Source organism: Leptonotus elevatus, chromosome 17 (assembly GCF_054856555.1).
Source record: "Leptonotus elevatus isolate MCC_2025b chromosome 17, RoL_Lele_1.0, whole genome shotgun sequence".
Lineage (NCBI taxonomy): Eukaryota > Metazoa > Chordata > Actinopteri > Syngnathiformes > Syngnathidae > Leptonotus > Leptonotus elevatus.
In genome coordinates, this window is record NC_141255.1 from 4,089,583 (window position 1) to 4,108,143 (window position 18,561).

The window sequence follows — 18,561 nt, forward strand, 5'->3', positions numbered from 1 at the left end:
TAGAGTTGGTTAACAGATAATCCGAACAGGGTCACCTTTCATTCTAAGACGTATCAGGTGATGCCAAGTCCATCAAGTGTACACTTGTTAGCAGGCAGTCAGCCAGTAGTTGTAGAACAGGGGTGCTCCAGCCTGTTTTCCATGTTTCCCTCCTGCAGCACAGTCGAATCTAATGATCAGCTCATCAGCAAGCTTTGCAGAAGCCTGATAACGATCCTGATCATGAATTAGGTGTGTTAGTGGAGAGAAACATGGAGAACAGGTTGGATAGGGGCTCTCGAGAACCGAACTTGAGCACCGCTGTTGTAGAAGAAACATCACATTGTGTTTATGCGTGTGTTTGTGTATGCACCTCAGACTGAACACAAAAAAAATATATAATAATAAAAAACTGTCAGGGGAAAATAGCATTGTTTGGTTGGATGGAGTTTATTTACAAAAAACAGTAACCATAACAGGGTTCTCACAATTATGAAAAAAAGAAATAAAATGACATCTTCTTGTCTAGAACTTGAACTCTTTGTATTTCTTGGCACCGCCTCGCGTGTCCTGTGGTTGAGCCTTCCTCTTCTTTTGCTGGGGATCACAAGGGCATTGTGAGGCATGGCATCATCATCATCATTAAAATATAGGCCACAAGATAATGGGAGGACAGATATGTACAGTTGTTAAGACAGTGAAGAACAAATGACTGAGTGCTGCATGTCTTCGTGTTTATATATGGTATAGGTATTTTTGTGAAAATGATGCATAGTTTATAATATGTATGTGGGATTGCATTACTTGATGAATAATTTATGTTACTGAGGCAAAGTTGAAAGGGAATAATCAAATTAAGTATTAAAACTTCTCTTTTTAGGTCCGGCAGTATGGGAAGCCTATAATATAGACTTTACATTTTTTGTATTGCATGTTCAAAAAAAAAAAAAGAAAAGAAGAAGAAGAAGAATCTACGATCATCATCATCGTCCTCATTTTGTTGGTTACCTTCTGTTTGGCGGCGTGTTCAGCCACCATGTCGCTGAAGTCCTCCTTCTCCACCTGCGCCTGCTGCTCGCGCACATGTTCCTCATACTTCTGAGTCATAGCCATCGGGTCCAGCTCCAACTCGTCGGGCGCCAGCGCCACCTCCACGCCGTGAGTATCACCGATGCCGGCCTTGCGCCCCGCCATGGCCTGGGGGTACAAACGAGCCCATAAAACCTCCTGGCACAAACGAATAAATAAGTAGAAAGTATGCGCGTGTGCTCGTCGCTCACCGCTGACATGTCGTAGATGTGCGTGGAGGCCATCATAGCGGCGCCCACTGGGCCAGTTCGTCTCTCTGGAAGGACGGTAAACAACTGTGGCGTCTCGTTACTGTAAGGAGAAGAATAAGTTCAAGCAAAAAAAAAAGAGAAAGAGAGAGAGAGAGAGAGACCGGTGGGAACATCTCTCACCCATCCATTGCCTCCTCAATCTTTTTCTTTCTCAGCTCGATGAGTTCAGGGGTCTCCATGCCGGCGGGAACGGACGAGAAACCTCCTGGCGTGATCAGCCCGCTGCAAATAAGAAAAAATATATAAATATTGATTCCCTATACCTCACAAATGACACGAGATTAATGTGTACACTTTGTGACATTTGTTACTGTGAGATCTGTCTAATGTAAATGAACGTAATAATGCCACCCCGTGGCTTTCTACCTGTCCGCTGGTGTGAAGAATCCCGTCTCGTCCGGCTTCTCCTCATCGCTCTCCTCCTCCTCTTCCTCTTCCTCAGAAGACTCCTCATCAGAAGGCTCTAGCTCGCCCCACGGCGTGCGGTCCACTTCCTCCTCCTCCGCTTTGGCCTGCTCGCATCAGCCAGCCCATTTGAGCGTACATCTTCACAAGAGACCCTTCACGCCGGAAGCAGCGCCGACTCACCTGGAAGTCAGCCGAGTTGGTCCCAAACACGTCGCCGTAAAGCGGCTTGCCCATCTCGTCCACGGGGGGCTTCCCCCAGCCGCCTGCGTGGTAACCGAACGTGCAGTTCTGAAGAAAAGGTGAAAGAAGGTGTCAGGTAATTGTACTTAACTTTAGTGTTTATATTCCAAAGAACTCTTGCGCCATACATTTGACAATATCATACTTTCTACTAATGTTGTCAAAATAATATATATGTATATTTTAATCCTGCAAAAGATGACACAATGTAAAATACTACAATTAAAGTGAAGCAAAGTAAACTGTGGCTGAGATCTTGATTGACTGAGAACTTGACGTCTTATAAGGTAAAAATAAATAAAGAAAGACAACAGCGACATGGAGGAATGTGAAGCAGGGAACATTAACAATGATGATGCAAAAGGCTTGGAGAAGCAAAATATTCCGTAGTTCATAATCTCTAGAATTGTTTGACCTTGTAAGCTACAATAATGATTTGAGTCTTGTGCAAGCTGAAGAAAAAAAAAACTGCTTCTGGCTTTCAAAAATGATCCGTCTGATCTAAAAATAAATAAATAAAAAAAAGTTCCTTTATTTCCCCAGTTGTTATATTTAGCTATGGTAACACGTTTTGAAGACAAAAACGTGAGCCAACACTGGCGATTTTTTTTATTCCTCCAAGTACAATCACTATTTCATGTCAAGATATCAATGAAGCATGAAATCAGACCATCAACAGCTCGCTTCTCTAAAACCTTGCAAGTCTGTTCATTTGTATCTTAAGGCACTACTGCAAATTCTCTGGTAATGCTGCTTGATACCTCCGGAATGGGTGAGTTGAGTCCAGGAATCTTGAGGTTGGGGTATGACGGAGGGGGGCCATACCTCTGCATGGCGATCAGCCAGGGGGGAGGGACCTTGTGGGAGTTCTGGGAAAGGGGACAAACATAAGCCGATGCCAAATGCTCAACATTGCCACAAGGAGCCGACGGGACAGAAACTCACAGGGCCGACCGGCATTCCCAGCGCGATGCGCAGCTCCTCAGAAAGGTCGCCTGGCTTCTTCTCCTTCAGGCGGGTCTCGAACTCTTTACCCTATATGAACAGTAAGCACAGTCAGCGACACTGCCAGGCAGCATATGACAAGCGGTGGCGCCGATGTTATTACCTCATAGTAAAGGTCTCCGTGGATGGTCAGCTTGGGTTTGATCTGCCACTTAAAGAAGGCGTCGTGAAGTTTTTGATAGTCAATGTCAATCTTGCCCATCTTGGGACGAACTTTCTCCCTCATTTTGGTCTTCATAGTTTTGGCATCCTCCTGCAAAACACAATAAAAGTATTTGTATCATTCATTTATTTTATTTTCAAAAGGGAAGAAGTTACAGATTTGTCATTTCAGAAGAGGATATTAGACCGAGTCACGTAAATTTGACTGATTCAATTAGATTCATTAGATTTGTCCCTTACAATTAAATTGTGAAAAATGTGTCACTTTTCCGATATTTGATTTTCTATTGCCGACTGAAAAGGAAAGCACGAATGGTACCCAAATTCATAAAGCCAGCAATGGTGATCTGGCCCAACCAACCTTTTCCTGCAGGGCCTCCCTCATCTCCTGGATGCCAGTCCTTCTGATGAATTCTGGGAGCTGGAACGGTGGCTTCTCAATTCCTCTCTTGCCCTGAAGGTACTTGCGCTTGAAGCACCAGTGGCGAGGAACCGGCACTGTATTCCGGGTGGCCTTGAGGTGGACCAGCAGCTTGGGCTCCTGCGCTGTAACGTCATGCATTTCCACCACGTCCGGACGGTCTACCAACTGGGGGGGGGGCAGAACACGTCGTGGTCATCGACCCGCCTCTACCGAAGGGGAGGAGGCGTGGCTTACCTGCTTGAGCTCGGCCACTGTGAGACGATTCATCCTCCTCAACTTCTTCTTGGACAACTTGGGAACATCTGGGCGGGCATCCTGTTGAGTTGGGGGCACAAAAAACAACAACTTGACTAACTATTTTTCATTCTGGAACCAAACTGACGTGTGAATGAAAAGTGACATGAAATGACATGAAAAGGACAACGGTCAAACCTCGTCGCTGTCATCGCTGTCTCTTCTCTCCAACTCGAAGCCTTTCTTCCTCAGGAAGCCAATTTCCTGCTTTTCTGCTTTTTCGGGCTCCTTCTCCTTTTCCTTCTTCAAATCGTCAGTGAGCTGTAAATCAAATGGTTCATTATGTTCCTTTGTCTAGAGCCTGGTCGATTAATCAGTCAGCCGGTTTTATTCAGTTGATATCAGGCCTTTTTAAAATAACCATAACCAGATAGTATTTTGCCAATTAAATGCCATATATTCTTCCTTTCTCATGAAACAGTAAATGCTGTTCAGTGTGTCATTCAGAATGATGTCATTACGCCATTTGATGATATGTTTTGACATCTGTTTTTTTTTTAATCAGCAGAATAACCGGTTAGCAGATTTTTTCTTCTGCCAAACATCGGAATTAGCATCGCCTTACAAAACAATCCATATCAATCAAGCCCTACATTCTACGCCAGACAATCACATGGACTTACCGTGAAGGCATCAAAGATGCGTTTGAAGATGATGTAGCTGGAGTCGTACACGTCTGGCTCCTCTGCGACATATTCGATTTCCACTTCCTGTTCCTCGTCCTTCTCGCTGCTCTCCTCCTTTCCCTTGCCTTGCTCCTTCTTCTCCTGAGCCTGCTTGCCCTTGCTCTTCTTCTTGCGGTTCCTGCGCCGGCGGTTTTTCTGCGGTGACGAGCTCATGTTACAACTGAGCCAAGCAAAGTGACTGACCTCCTGAAAGGAAGACGACTCACATCCTTCTTGGACATGCGGCTGTCATCGTCTCCCCCCTCCAGCGCTCCAAACGCGGAGTTGCTGCCGCCCATGTGCGCGTCGTCTTCTGCTGCTTCTGCAGGTGGAAAACACAAGACGGTCTTCATCATGAATCCTGGCAAAGAATGACGTCGTTGTTATTAAGCAGCTGCAGTATATCAACCTGCAGGGTCCACGTGCTGCTCCTGTCGGATCTCCTTTAGCTGCAGGATCTTCTCCAAGGCTTGAGGGATCTTGGGTCCCCCAATAATTATCTCGTCACCCTGCCAGGCCTTGAACGGGACATCACACGTCAAATTGTTGTGCAACATTATGTTCCTCAGTTGCTTATTGCAGGTTGCTCACCTCCCTGTTGTCCTCACCCGGGGGCGGTGGTGGCAATCTATGCCGCTGGGCAGCCAGCATTGCGATGCCCGGCGGCAGCGCACCATGAGGATCCAAAGTAACTGAAGGACACACAAGCAAGTCATTAGAGAACAAAGGGTATTCTACATGAAAAAGTACACCTACATACTTTGAACTGCGGTGACAGGGGGCATCGGCCTGCCCACCGAACCCTGCTGCATCTTGACCATGTCCTGGTGGCGTTCCTGCTCCAACAGCATGGCAGCCTGAGATTTAAACAAGTTACGTGACATCACGTTGGCTCTTCAACCATATCTTTGCGTCTATTCCCCTTACCCGGTTTTGCTGCTCAAGCAGGTCCTGGTCCTCCATGACACGGGAATCGTGCTCCTCCTGCTGCATCACCATGGCCGCCCTATGCTGAGCCATCTTCAGCTGGTCATCTTGCAAAAGGCCTGGAGGCGGCATGCCTGAGCCCTCCATGGGCATGTGCATGGCGCCGGGCATCATGCTCATCGGCGCGTGCAGCATTCCCCCCATCCCAGGAGGCATCTGGTGTGTAGGTCACATGACATTGAAAAAGCAAAGAAAGGAGTTGTTGGAAACATTCAATAAGAAGGTGGAAATTGTACCTGAGGGCCTACTCCATTGTCATCATGAGGTTTTCCAAACAGTATTCCCGTCTACAGAGGGAAAAGTGTGCAAAACACATGAGCACATCAACACACACATATGATAAAATAGCATAGAATATTCTTAGAGTTTACCTGGATCATGTAATTTTTCAATCTGTCAATCAACTCTTCCCTTGGACCTATGCAGAAAAAAAGACACCATCAAAATCGGAACGCAACCAAAATGAGCTCACTATGCTCATAATAAGTAAACACACAGTGTACTGAGCCATATAAGTACACTACTTAAATAACATGGATGTTTGGTGTTAAATAAATGCTCAACAAATCGTAAATGAGGACAAAAGTTTGCTTGTTTAACAGCTAAACAGGCTACAAGTTAGCTATAATCGTTAGCATAGCAACATTCAGCTAAACACAGCGTCGCGACCACATTTTGCTACGGTTCCCCCCCGAATCTTTAATTACCCATCACAGGCGCTCCCAGTTCGGCCAGCTTGGCTTGGAGCTCCGGGTGGCTCCAAGAATTCAAAGCCGCGATAGCACTCCCCAAATCGGGCTGGTGAACATCAGCTCCTGGTGGCGCGTCGGAGGCCATGTTGAACTTTCAATGGATGCAACAATGGCGGAGCGTGTCAGGGGAAAGAGCTTCAGTGTGGTGCAATGCATGGCGGGAAGGCAGAAGGCGCACTGACCTGTGGGAAATGTAGTCGTAGACCAGCAAAGACTGCGCCTGTCGACTTGACTGTGTACGTAAATTAATTGCAGAAATATTTGTCGACAATACATGTCAATCCTCACAATTTCAACTGTTTTTTGTGTTGCATTTGAAAGACATTTTCTTCATTTTGCTTAGCATTTGTCATCCAATTCTATTACCATGTAATTATTGTGTAAGAATATCGTATATACTGTATATATGCGTGTACGCGTGTCTGTTTAAATGTTGAAATGGTTTCAGCCGTGAGCTATCGAACTAAAAAACAACCATCCCCTCCCTCCCGCGCATGCGCACGCCATTGACCCGAACGAGCACGGCAGAGGCAGAAGGCAGAGGGGAACAGAACAAGAGGGAAGAAGAAGGCAAAAGAAGAAAAGGGCTGAAAAGGGACGAGGAAGAGGACAAAAGAAGAAGAAAAAAAGGTAGAAGGGTGCGTGCTCCTCGTCTATCTTCACACGTTCTTGTCTTCAGCGCCGCAAAGGAACGAGAGGAAACGTGCAAGCGCGCAGGTAACACACGTTACAGTTCCGCACTCTTTCACTTGCAAACATTTCCTTTACTTCCAAGTTCCAACACTTCCGCAGCCTCCCCAGAACTTCTTTTTTTTAAACGGAACAAATGTGAAGTTGGGTTGGGTGGGTGGGGTTTTACGCCGTCACGTGATCATGTCTGAGCGCATGTCTGAGTACAGCTGCTATTGCGTGTCCCCCATAGCCTTTTGACAGCCGGATGCAGGGCCACGCCCACCACCAGGAGTCAGCGTTGACCTCTGACCTTTTATCTCTGACGCTCGCTGTGTTGACATGCTTTCTGTTTATGTACTCATCATCTGTGTAATATAACACCGGATATTACAATCAAGTTTGAGTCGAATGAAACAGGAAGCGTTCATTGTTTGCATAGTCATGCAGGGCGGCGTGGCCGGGCGTCATGCGTGGGTAGTGATAAGCTTGGGTGTTGTTTGGCACAGAAGCTTAGGAACTTTGCATGTAATTGACAGCTGCTGTCATGCAGGAAATTTGTTTTTGACCCCAATAGTGACCAATCCCTGACTGGAGCATGATCTTTTATGAATTTCCTTCTCTTGTTTACTTCTAGAGGCGGCGTAACATTCCAAAGATCCTGACAGGCGGGTTCTGACCCGTTCATGATCAACATCAGAACCTGACACACTTCACATCACACCCACACGCGCCCAACATGGTAGAGCCTATAAGCGCCACAGGTGTGGCGGCGCAGCTGCGCAGTCAGAGGGACCGGCAGGAAGGTCTGGGCCAGAACAACAATGCCGTCAAGTTCCTGGGTCAGGACTACGAGAGCTTGCGGGCGCAATGTCTCCGTAGCGGGAAGCTCTTTGAGGACAGTCTGTTCCCCTGCGCCGCTTCCTCTCTGGGCTTCGACGAGCTCGGACCGAGGTCATCCAAGACATCTGGCGTGCGCTGGATGAGGCCCACGGTGAGACACAGCAAGCTGCACAGTACATCCGGAGTGTTCTAAGACACTAATCGGTGCTGTGGTTCCCAAACTTAGACTAAGTACCCCCAAAAATATCTGTTGGTGTAGCAACAGCATTATAACCAACATTATAGTATTAACGCAGTATGTAGCGTAAGTTTTGTTCCTATTTTTTTTTTTATTATTTATTATTGTAAGCCCACTGTACAATTATTTATAGTTGAATGGCGGGTTATAGGTTGTAAGGTACATTGTGGGTTTTAAACAGTAAGCTTTTTTTTAAGTCATCATGAGCCTTGTCGAAAAAGTAATCTCTTTTGGGGAATTTTTTAGGTGCCATGGCTTGGTAGAGGAACAATATGCAAAACGTGTTTCGGAAGAGTGCTGCCAAATAAGGCAAAGCTAGCAATATGATTTCACATTTATTAGAGCGCTCTTCGACAACTTCAAGGTAAATTCCCATATTAATATGACACTGTCTTGAAATTAATGTTTACAACCACCTATGACGTTAGCATATCTACAATTTCTGAAATAAATCTTAACGACTTGCTGCTGAGGTGGATAACATGGCTAACTAGCATGGCTAGCTAGCTAGCATCAACTCGCTTCTGCTCTGACGATATTTCATAAAGCGGTTAAACAGTGTAATGGCGCAACATTTTTGCTCACCGTTATACAGTTGTGTTTATAAGTTAACATATTCTGTGGGTATGTAAACAACTGTGTATGTACAAAAAAAAACCTGTACTTAAATAATATTTTAATTCAAATGTAATATACATAAGTTAAATATAAAATGTACCTAAATGAATGTTTGAAAACGGTTCTATATGATTAAATGTAACTAATTTGTACTTCAAAGTTAAATACAACTGAACTGTACTTAACAAATGTACTGAACAAAGTTTAAGTCACTTTAATAATATGCACCCTTGCAACATTTAATTCAGTCATTTTTCAGTGGTCCAAGAGTCACACAACCAAGTCCGTTTCTCATGCGCTTCCCTCACATGTTCACAAATACGACAGTAGCGTGCTCATCCTATTACATGTTAGCGTGACATGCGTGCTCCGATGCGGCCGTGATTGTGCGTCCCGTGTTGCTTTGCGCACACGGCACTTTTAACACACGTCTGCACTCAAATGTAAAGGTGAAGTCAAGCGTGCGCACGTGTGCAATGACACAAATAGGCGCTCTCTTTTTTTAGCCGCGTTTCGAGTCGGCGCACACTCGCAGGCGCTAGCATGCAGCGCTGTCAGAAATAGATCTTATAAAATATAGAATCTATTTATAAATATAAAAGCAGTAGGCCCTCACGTGCTAGCTTGATGCTTAAGTTAGCCGTACAGCAAACACAATTGTGTTTCCTTTGTATTGGTGTTGGCTATTTCTTTATCCAGCAGGTGAGAATTTACGAGGCGAGACACACCTACGTTCGATCAGTCGCACAAACCAGTTCCTGTCGACACGAGTGACCCTTTATCTCAACTAATTTGTGCTATCTCTCCATCAGTGATTCCCAACCACCGTGCTATTGTTTTAACATTTTTATTGAATAGTGTGTGGTAACATTTTCCTTATCTGTCGTGACTCATACAAAGTTGGGAAACACAGATTTTTCATGGCAATGAGAAGAGTGTGTGTGTGTGTGTTTGTGTGTACGTGTCTGCAGGAGTTGTGCAAGCGTCCCGCTTTCATTGTGGACGGAGCGACCCGAACTGACATCTGCCAGGGAGCTCTGGGTGAGTGGGGAATGTTTGCATGTCACATTGAGTATTCAGACGCATACTGAAAGCCCCACCCATGCTCAACGGGTGCATGCAGTCCATACACATTTACATATCTCACCACTAGGGGGTGGAAAAATACAATTTTCTCCATTCAGCCTATGGAAAGACGTTTGAGCATTTATTTGATATACAGCAGCTAGAGGTCCATGTACAAGTACACTCATTGTCCTCACTAGTAAGGAAATTCAGCACAGTAGTAGAATTAATGTCTTGCTTACTAGCATGCTAAAGTTGTTCTACTAGTGAACAGAAATGCCCTACTAAGTTGTATGTAGTTGCTTGTAGTAGTCCACTAGACTTGGATATCATATAAATGCTCAAATGGTTTTCCATACTCAGCCCGGGTCATGTGACATCTTGTGTGATGATGTGTGTGCGCAGGGGACTGCTGGCTGCTGGCGGCCATCGCCTCGCTGACCTTAAACGACAACCTCCTGCATCGAGTGGTCCCGCACGGACAGAACTTTGAGCAGGGGTATGCCGGAATCTTCCATTTCCAGGTAATCCTTGTGTGGTAATATAGTCACAGTCGGGGTTTTTTTTGCATCTATTACTGTCCTTCTCAAATAATGGGCGGGCTCCGCTGTGCGATGCCGGGGGGTTCATGTGTACTCAGGGAACATGTTTGTTTTTTTTAGACCGCACTAGAATAAAGCGCAATTGCACATTCACTACAGTAGGTGGCATTGGCGCTGTAATTGAGTGCGCAAAAAGTATTAATTCCTCTCCCATGATTTACTTCTAGACAAATGATCGCAGCAGAGTTTTGAGCGGGCACAAAATATTTTTTTCTTCCTGGCGGGGGGCATAACAAAAAATAATTGAGACGCACCGATCTATAGGCAATTATGAAGTCAAATAAATACAACTGAACTGTTCTTAGGCATTGATTCTTTCACATACCACTAGAGGGAGCCTACATACCACTAGTAGTACGAGATGCTGAATAGGGTCTAGTAGTCCAAATGGAAAGATGAAGAAGAAGGCCAGAGAGGGCAACAGCATGAAAGATGTTGTTGTTTTGTGTTGCTATGGTGGGTGACAAGGGCCTCATGCAGCGTCCCGTATTCACAGTTCTGGCAGTTTGGCGAGTGGGTGGAGGTAGTGATCGATGACCGCCTGCCCGTCAAGGACGGCAAGCTGCTCTTCGTCCACTCGGCGGAGGGCGGAGAATTCTGGAGCGCGCTGATTGAGAAGGCCTACGCCAAGTAAGCCGAGCGCAGAGTCGCCGCTCAGGTCCGCCACACCACCAAAGTCACATGTGGACTCTGCCCTGCCCAGGTTGAACGGCTGCTACGAGGCGCTATCCGGCGGCAGCACTTCCGAAGGCTTTGAGGATTTCACGGGCGGCGTGACGGAAATGTTCGAGCTGGGCAAGGCGCCCTCTGACCTCTTCAGTATCATGGGCCGTGCCATTGAGAGGGGCTCACTGCTCGGCTGCTCTATTGACGTGAGTAAGAACATCGACATGTATACATGGACCTTAGCCCAGTGCTGCTATACTGTACGTCAGTGCGGCTGCCATATTGGATGTGGCAGAGCTGCCTGTAATTTAATGCAAGTGCTTCGACTGACCTTCATAAAGCGACAACCTACAAAATTCCTCTCGTTCAGCCATTCACACACACACACGCACCCCCCCCCCCACACACACACACTTGTCTTTGTATCATCGTTGGGACATCTCATTGACTTGATGCATCTCCTAGCCCCTTCCCCTAACCCCAACCATCAAAAATAATTGCTTACCCTAACCTCAACCATAACCCAATTCAAACCTAAACTCTAAAACCAAGTCTTGACCCTTAAAAAGAGGTCTGAACTTGTCTGAAATTTCAAGTTGGCCCCCACAATAGTAGTTAAACCTGGAAAAACACACATGTTTGGGCTCCACAATGTAGCAAAGACAAAACCACACACACACTTAGCACTTCTGACTTTTGTTGTTTTTGGTACCAGATCACCAGCTCCAGAGACATGGAGGCAGTCACCTTCAAGAAGCTAGTCAAGGGACACGCCTACTCCGTCACGGGCTTGGACGAGGTGAGAGAGCGTCACATGGTGGTGGTGTGTCTCTCCATCCAACGTGACCATGCTCCACGTGTGTCCCTTAGGTGGTCTATCGTGGGAACCTGACCAAGTTGGTCCGCATCAGGAACCCATGGGGAGAAGTGGAGTGGACCGGCGCTTGGAGCGACAAGTGAGACACTCGCTTCTCGTGTTGGAAAAAGTGCCTCATGTAAACATGTCAAGACTTATACGCAACTGAGAGTCTGGGAATGGGTGGGGGTTTGATTATGTAAGCAGACATTCCAAAGCATTCCCTGCTGGAGTCTTCCATTCACTTGAATATTTTTTGTACAGTTCTCGAGAATGGGACAGTGTAGACAGAGGAGTCCGCGCTCGGCTGCAAAACCGGAGCGAGGACGGCGAATTCTGGTGAGACTGTTTTCCTCTATTAAAAGGGAAGTCAACCTTAAACATTTCATCTTATATGTGATTTAACTGGTCTAAACACGACATCCTTATTGATATTACATTTGTGAAATATGAGTTATGCAGCAAAATACAGCCCTTTCTATCCATCTCAGGGGGCGGCCATTTTGCAACTTGCTGTCGAAGATGACATCATAGTTGCTCAGGGCTGAGGCAACGACCAATCACAACTCGCATGTTTTCTGAAACTGAGCTGTGATTGGTTGTAACCTGAGACCTGAACAACTGTGATGTCATTTTCACTCGACAGCAAGTAGCAAAATGGCTGCCTTCTGATATTGATAAAAACTGCTGGATTTCGCTGCTTAACTCCACTCCACTAACGCACTGTTAACCAGAATACTGTATTTAGACTAGTGGGGCTGCATAGAATGTATTATTGTCAAGAAATTTTGGGGGGGTTTCTCATACCACTTCGGCTTGTCCCCCCCCCTCCCACAGGTTGTCCTTCAGCGACTTCGTGCGCGAGTTCAACCGTTTGGAAATCTGCAACCTGACAGCCGACGCCCTCCAGCACAGCCAGATGAAAACGTGGAGCTCGTCGCTGTACCCGGGGGAGTGGAGACGGGGCAGCACAGCTGGAGGCTGCCGGAACTTTGCGGGTAAGAAAAGACACCGGCAGTGAGGGGGTTTAAATGAGTAGCCTGACCTTTAACCTCTTCCGTCCAGCGACTTTTTGGCTGAATCCGCAGTTCAAGTTGCTGCTGCAGCATCCCGACGCACCCGGCATGTCCGACTGCAGCTTCCTGGTGGCGCTCATGCAGAAGGACCGCAGGAAGAAGCGGCGGGAGGGCAAAGACATGGAGACCATCGGCTTTGCCGTCTACGAGGTCGGTGTCCGCCCCCCAAAGCTCCTCTGCGTACTTCCTGCTCTGTAATCTCATCAAGTTCTCTATTTGCAGGTTCCCAACGAGGTATGAGCTTTCCAATCAGGTTTTTTTTTAAACAAAGCAGAATGGTGGCGGTAACCGACTTCCGTCTCAGGCTAAAGGGCAGACGCGGGTCCACTTGAAGCAGAACTTCTTTCTGACGCATGCCTCCAGCGCTCGCTCCGAACTCTTCATCAACCTGAGGGAGGTCAGCTCGCGTCTGCGACTCCCGGCCGGCGAATATATCATAGTGCCGTCCACCTTCGAGCCCCACAAGGAGGCTGACTTTGTCCTACGGGTTTTCTCCGAGAAGCCTGCAGATTCAGAGTGAGGCACACCTTGTTACGTCCTTGCAATCATGGCCGCGTGATCATGTAACGTTTTTGCGTTTAAGGGAGCTGGATGACGACGTAGTGGCGGATCTTCCGAGCGAGGTGAGGAGACAGTGGCGGCGGACTGTGCATTTGGTACCTGCGTCCTTCAAAGAAATCGTCTTACTTTTCTTTTCCTTGTAGGACTATTTGGACGAGAGTCAGATTGAGGCCGGCTTCAAGAGTCTCTTCCGACAGTTGGCTGGTTCAGTAAGCACATACACCCTTTTTTTTTTTCTGCATCGTGTTTGACCTTTGCTGCAACAAAGGCCTTATTGTTGCTTCGTGTGTGCGGACACCGTGGAGGACATGGAGATCAGCATCAACGAGCTGCAAACCATCCTGAACCGCATCATCAGCAAGCGTAAGTACATTATCAGCACTCCTTCCACTCACACGCATAGACATGAACATAGTTTCCATGGCAACAGATAAAGACCTGAAGACGGACGGCTTCACCAAGGAGGCGTGTCGCAGCATGATCAATCTCATGGATGTATCCTTGCTGCCGTTTTTCCTGGGGACTCTTCGGTCTCCTTTTTGGTTTTGAAGTCATGTGACTCAAGTCTCCTCATTGGCTTCCTCAACGTCTCCGCAGACGGACGGCAGTGGGAAACTGGGCCTGGTTGAGTTCCACGTACTTTGGGAGAAGATTAAACGCTACCTGGTAACATTTTCTCACACACAAACACGCACGGGTCATTCTAGAATCACATGAACTCTCCTGCTCTTAAACAGACCATATTCAGGAACTATGACCTCGACAAGTCGGGAACCATGAGCTCCTATGAGATGAGGATGGCGCTGGAGTCCGCAGGTGCGCTGCATCGCCATGTGTGCGCAACCTTACTCATCACCGCGCGCTAAATGTACCCCCTTCCGCAGGCTTCAAGCTGACCAATCACCTGTTCCAGCTCATCATCCTGCGATACACGGAGGAAGACATGGCCGTCGACTTTGACAATTTCGTCACATGTCTGGTCCGCCTGGAGTCCATGTTCAGTGAGTGTTTTCCGTGACTCCGCCCACTTAGCCCGCCCGCCACCTCGCACTAACCTTGCCACGCTCGTTTCGACAGAAACGTTCAAGGTCATGGACACGGATGCAGATGGCGTCATCACGCTCAACTTCTCACAGGTAACAGGAAATGTTCTAGCTGTTTGAACACTTCCTCATTTGTCACCACTTCCTGTTTCTTGCAGTGGCTCTCCCTCACCATGTTCGCCTAGACGCCAGTGGACGGCGTGTCTGGTGCCTTCAGACACCGTGACCTGAGAACGTAAATAATTGCCAAGTAGCAGGGGGGGGGTCAAACTCTTTTTTTTGTCATGGGCCACATCGCAGTAATGGGTTCCCTTTTGGGCCGTTACAACTGTGAAACCCATTTAAATGTATCGTCACCTCATTACATTACTACATACACACAATTGTCGCTGAAATTGAAAGTTATGTATACTGCTCCAAAAAGTTAGATAGTCAACTTTCGGTTGAAAATTTAGGATGGACTAAAAATGCGCTATAAAAATGTTTGTTAAAAGGTCAAATTATAGTCTTGGAAAGTTTATATTTCATTTTAGGTCCATCATGAAATTTTGGTGGTTAGGGGGTTGGGGGGTCGCTGAAGGCAGGCGCAATGTTGATGAGAAGAGTGGGGGGGGTTGAGCCATGGGAGGAGTCCGTTTTGAATTGTTTGTTTACAAACAGAAAAGGTCAATACTTAATACCCAACCATTTAATATTGCTAACAACAAATTGAATTAGCATTAAGAATATTCACAATATTGCGGCATGCGAATATTGACATGTACAACTGTTGTTCAATTTATTTTAAGAAGGGATCATGTGAATATGCTTGCAATATGTCAAAGGTGAAGAAAAAGGGCAATTTTAGCACAGATTTTCTGCCAAAATGAAAGAACAAACCCATTTAACCAGAAAGAGATATACACTATTTGCTTTAGTGGGCCACATAAAGTGAAGCGTCGAGCGTACCTGGCCCGCAGGCCTCGAGTTTGACACCTGTGCCATGGCGGATTTTAGTTTAGCCTTTTGTAACCTCACCACCATCTTGTGTGGACCATACCATTATTCACCTTTTTTTACATTGGCGCCAATGTGCTTCAAGCCTCGCCGTAGACAATCTTTGATCTATGCTTCTTGTGCCAAACCGGTTGCCATTTTTGGAGCACCTATGATGCTGTGCATGTATCTGTTTTTTAATGATGGAACAAAATAACACTTTTGTAACTTTTAAGAACAACTTCCTGTTTACAGTACACGCATTGTAAAAGCCAATCAATGTCACAGTGTGTCGTAATAAATAAGCTTTATTAACAATAGAAAAAAAACAGGCTGACTTCAATCACACTTGTACATGTTGATTAACTGCAAACATACAAATAATATAACCAGGAGGAACAGAATGTTAGAGCTTGGAATGGAACCGAACACAAGTTTGACAAGGAACAAGACAAGACGGCTCAGGCGTCATTGTTGTTGTGCTCCATCCTGGTCACCATGGTGAAGATGAGCTGCTCCAGTTGCTCCGCCCTCTGCTTGCCTGTCTGGAGGACCTCCTCGTGGTTGGCCTTCTCCTCACTGTCGTAGTCCATCACCGCCTGGTTGGTGATCAGCGACAGGGCGAAGACGCGCATGCCGCAGTGGCGAGCCACGATCACCTCATGGACCGTGCTCATGCCTGCCGTTGGAAAGGGCGACATCGGCTCAGAAGTAGAGTCATGCGCCTTGACTCATGTCAGACTTAAAGGGAAACTATTACAAAACAAGGTGTTTTGGTTTCTACGGAAGAGAATAAGGGCCAGTGAAGAGAGAAAAAAAAAGGTTGGCAGGTTTCTCATTTTATTGTCAGAATTCTGACTTTATTGTTAGAATTCTGACTTTATTGTCAGAATTCCCACTTTAATCTCAGAATTCTGACAATAAAGTCAGAATTCTCACTTTAAAATGAGAATTCTTACTTTAAAGTGAGAATTCCCACTTTAATCTCACAATTCTGACATTCAGACAAAGTCAGAATTCTGATTTATCTCAGAATTCTGCCTTAAAAGTGAGAATGCTGACTTTAAATGTCAAAATTCTGACACAAAGAAAGAATTCTAAGATTACTTTAAAGTCAGGATTCTGAAGTTAAAGTGGGAATTCTAACAATAAAGTGAAAATCCTGCCAACCTTTTTTCTCCTTTCTTCACTGGCCCTAATCCTCCTCCGTAGGTTTCCATTTGTGGAATATATATATATATATATATATATATATATATATATATATATATATATTTTTTTTTTTAAAGGGTTTAGTTACCCATTAAATTGGACTTGGGAATTTTTCCTACTGTAGATTAAATCACTTGAATTTAATGACTTTGGCACAGTATCTTAGCTTGAAGTTTCAGGAGACTTTAGACTTTAGACTCACTTGCTAACTGGTTAACTAGCGCAACTCACCAACAGCATCAGCACCGAGTTTGTTGAGCATCCTGCACTCAGCGATGGTCTCAAATGACGGCCCACACAGCACGCAATAGACGCCCTCCCTCAGGAAGTGCCCGAAGCCCAGTTCCTGCCCCACGTCCATGGCCAGCTGCTGAAGCTCTCTGTCGTACGCGTCAGACATGCACGGGAAGCGCACGCCAAACCTGTGTTGCAGATGCCAACGCTTAATTAACCACCGTGCTGCTTTTCATGCATTGCACGTGGTCGGTGTCCTACCTATCGTCGTTGAGTCCGGTCAGTGGGTTGTTCCCAGCGAAGCCTGGCATGTTGATGTGGTCTTTCATGATCATGATGTCTCCCACCTTGAAGTCCTGATTGAGACTGCCGGCCGCGTTGGTCAGTATCACTGTGTCCACGCCCAGCAACTTAAAGATGCGCATAGGCAGTGTGATCTGAACATAACAAAAGCACACAATGTGGTTAGCCCCGGCGGGGCACTGGCATGACAGTACGTTATATAGCCTGCCAACCAACCTTCTGGATTGGGTAACCCTCATACAGGTGAGAGCGGCCCTGCATGCACACACATGACCGCCCCTTCAGTGTTCCAAAAACGAGCCGTCCAGCGTGTCCGTGCACTGTACGGGACCAAATAATAAATCAGCCAAACTTCCAGCGGGATGTTTTTGCGGTGGACTCACCCGTGCTCTGCGGGAAGTTTGGAATGTCCTTGTAGTTGAACGCCACCTGGTCCTTCAACATTTCCGCCAGGCCACCGAGGCCTGAGCCGCACACGATACCGACGGAAGGCCGCACGTCGGTCTGAGCAAGCAGCCAGTCGGCTGTGGCCTTGCAGTCCTCGTAGGTATAGCAGCTGCATCACCAAAAAAAAATGTGGCACATAACTTCCTGTTCTCTCTCTATTATTATAATCAGTTTTGTACTTGAATTTATTAATACGAGTGAAAAAAGAAAGTTCAAAACAAGCATCTCTAACTACATAATGTTAGCTAAAACACTGACCAACAAATGCAACCACAGTATATGCATGAAATTGTTAATTTATGCCCAACAGTCTATTGATTCTATTAATTTTGTGGCTTTTTTTTCTTGGTTGCTGCAGTTGCATTGCTTTCAGTACATATTTATGTTGAAAATTTCTACCTCATTAGCATTGGTCAAAGTAACTCTATTAGCCCACTTCTTCTTTAACCAATAAGATTCCAAATCCATCCTCAAAATTCCAGCGAGAGGACATCAACGTTTTCCATCCTATATCGGTTGGTCAGAGCAAAACTTCCAGACAACTTCGACTGTCAAAACACTTGTCTTGTCTGTCTGTCTGTCTTCGTCACGTTTCGTATTGAAGGTTTATTGATACGTGTAATTAAGTAGATATACTACATTGGCGTGCACATAAAAGCCTTTAAAAAAACGGAGGGATATGTTTGTCAATGACTTACCACTGGTTACCTTGAGGAAACATGATGGCGCAGTACTCTCAAGAAGCAGGCGGATGAGGAAGAAAAAAAAGTTACTTCACGTTGCGCGCGCTATGTTGTGTCTTGCGTTCTAGTGAGCGGGCGCAATTTATAAGGCAGCCCCATTTCCGAATGACGCATGCGCAAGGCACACTCTCATTGGTTCAAATGACACTCGTTC

General features: G+C 46.1%; 3 protein-coding genes across 3 annotated transcripts; 1 reads left to right on the forward strand and 2 right to left on the reverse strand.

Annotated features, from left to right (window-relative positions):
- Positions 1-410: 410 nt before the first annotated feature.
- On the reverse strand, positions 411-6,413 carry sf3b2 (splicing factor 3b, subunit 2). Its single transcript, XM_086060210.1, has 21 exons — positions 6,212-6,413; positions 5,876-5,922; positions 5,741-5,791; positions 5,445-5,660; positions 5,278-5,374; positions 5,109-5,209; positions 4,927-5,035; positions 4,745-4,839; positions 4,476-4,673; positions 3,991-4,113; positions 3,793-3,873; positions 3,496-3,723; positions 3,076-3,225; positions 2,913-3,002; positions 2,729-2,836; positions 1,908-2,015; positions 1,686-1,831; positions 1,440-1,541; positions 1,260-1,359; positions 988-1,176; positions 411-576 (listed from the first exon to the last, which is right to left on the reverse strand). The coding sequence occupies exons 1-21, from the start codon at positions 6,339-6,341 to the stop codon at positions 505-507; spliced, it is 2,541 nt and encodes an 846-aa protein (XP_085916336.1). The 5' UTR covers positions 6,342-6,413; the 3' UTR covers positions 411-504.
- Positions 6,414-6,743: 330 nt separating this feature from the next.
- capn1 (calpain 1) lies at positions 6,744-15,753 on the forward strand. Its single transcript, XM_086060211.1, has 22 exons — positions 6,744-6,973; positions 7,563-7,919; positions 9,596-9,665; positions 10,095-10,213; positions 10,788-10,921; positions 10,995-11,163; positions 11,673-11,756; positions 11,828-11,913; positions 12,078-12,152; positions 12,651-12,811; positions 12,879-13,039; positions 13,112-13,123; positions 13,194-13,405; positions 13,473-13,512; positions 13,594-13,659; positions 13,756-13,813; positions 13,881-13,945; positions 14,048-14,116; positions 14,188-14,266; positions 14,335-14,451; positions 14,528-14,586; positions 14,652-15,753. The coding sequence occupies exons 2-22, from the start codon at positions 7,665-7,667 to the stop codon at positions 14,676-14,678; spliced, it is 2,118 nt and encodes a 705-aa protein (XP_085916337.1). The 5' UTR covers positions 6,744-6,973; positions 7,563-7,664; the 3' UTR covers positions 14,679-15,753.
- A 5-nt stretch (positions 15,754-15,758) lies between these two features.
- Positions 15,759-18,520, reverse strand: pnp5a (purine nucleoside phosphorylase 5a). Its single transcript, XM_086060212.1, has 6 exons — positions 18,363-18,520; positions 17,601-17,773; positions 17,434-17,537; positions 17,176-17,351; positions 16,912-17,102; positions 15,759-16,147 (listed from the first exon to the last, which is right to left on the reverse strand). The coding sequence occupies exons 1-6, from the start codon at positions 18,383-18,385 to the stop codon at positions 15,930-15,932; spliced, it is 885 nt and encodes a 294-aa protein (XP_085916338.1). The 5' UTR covers positions 18,386-18,520; the 3' UTR covers positions 15,759-15,929.
- Between the last annotated feature and the right edge of the window lie 41 nt (positions 18,521-18,561).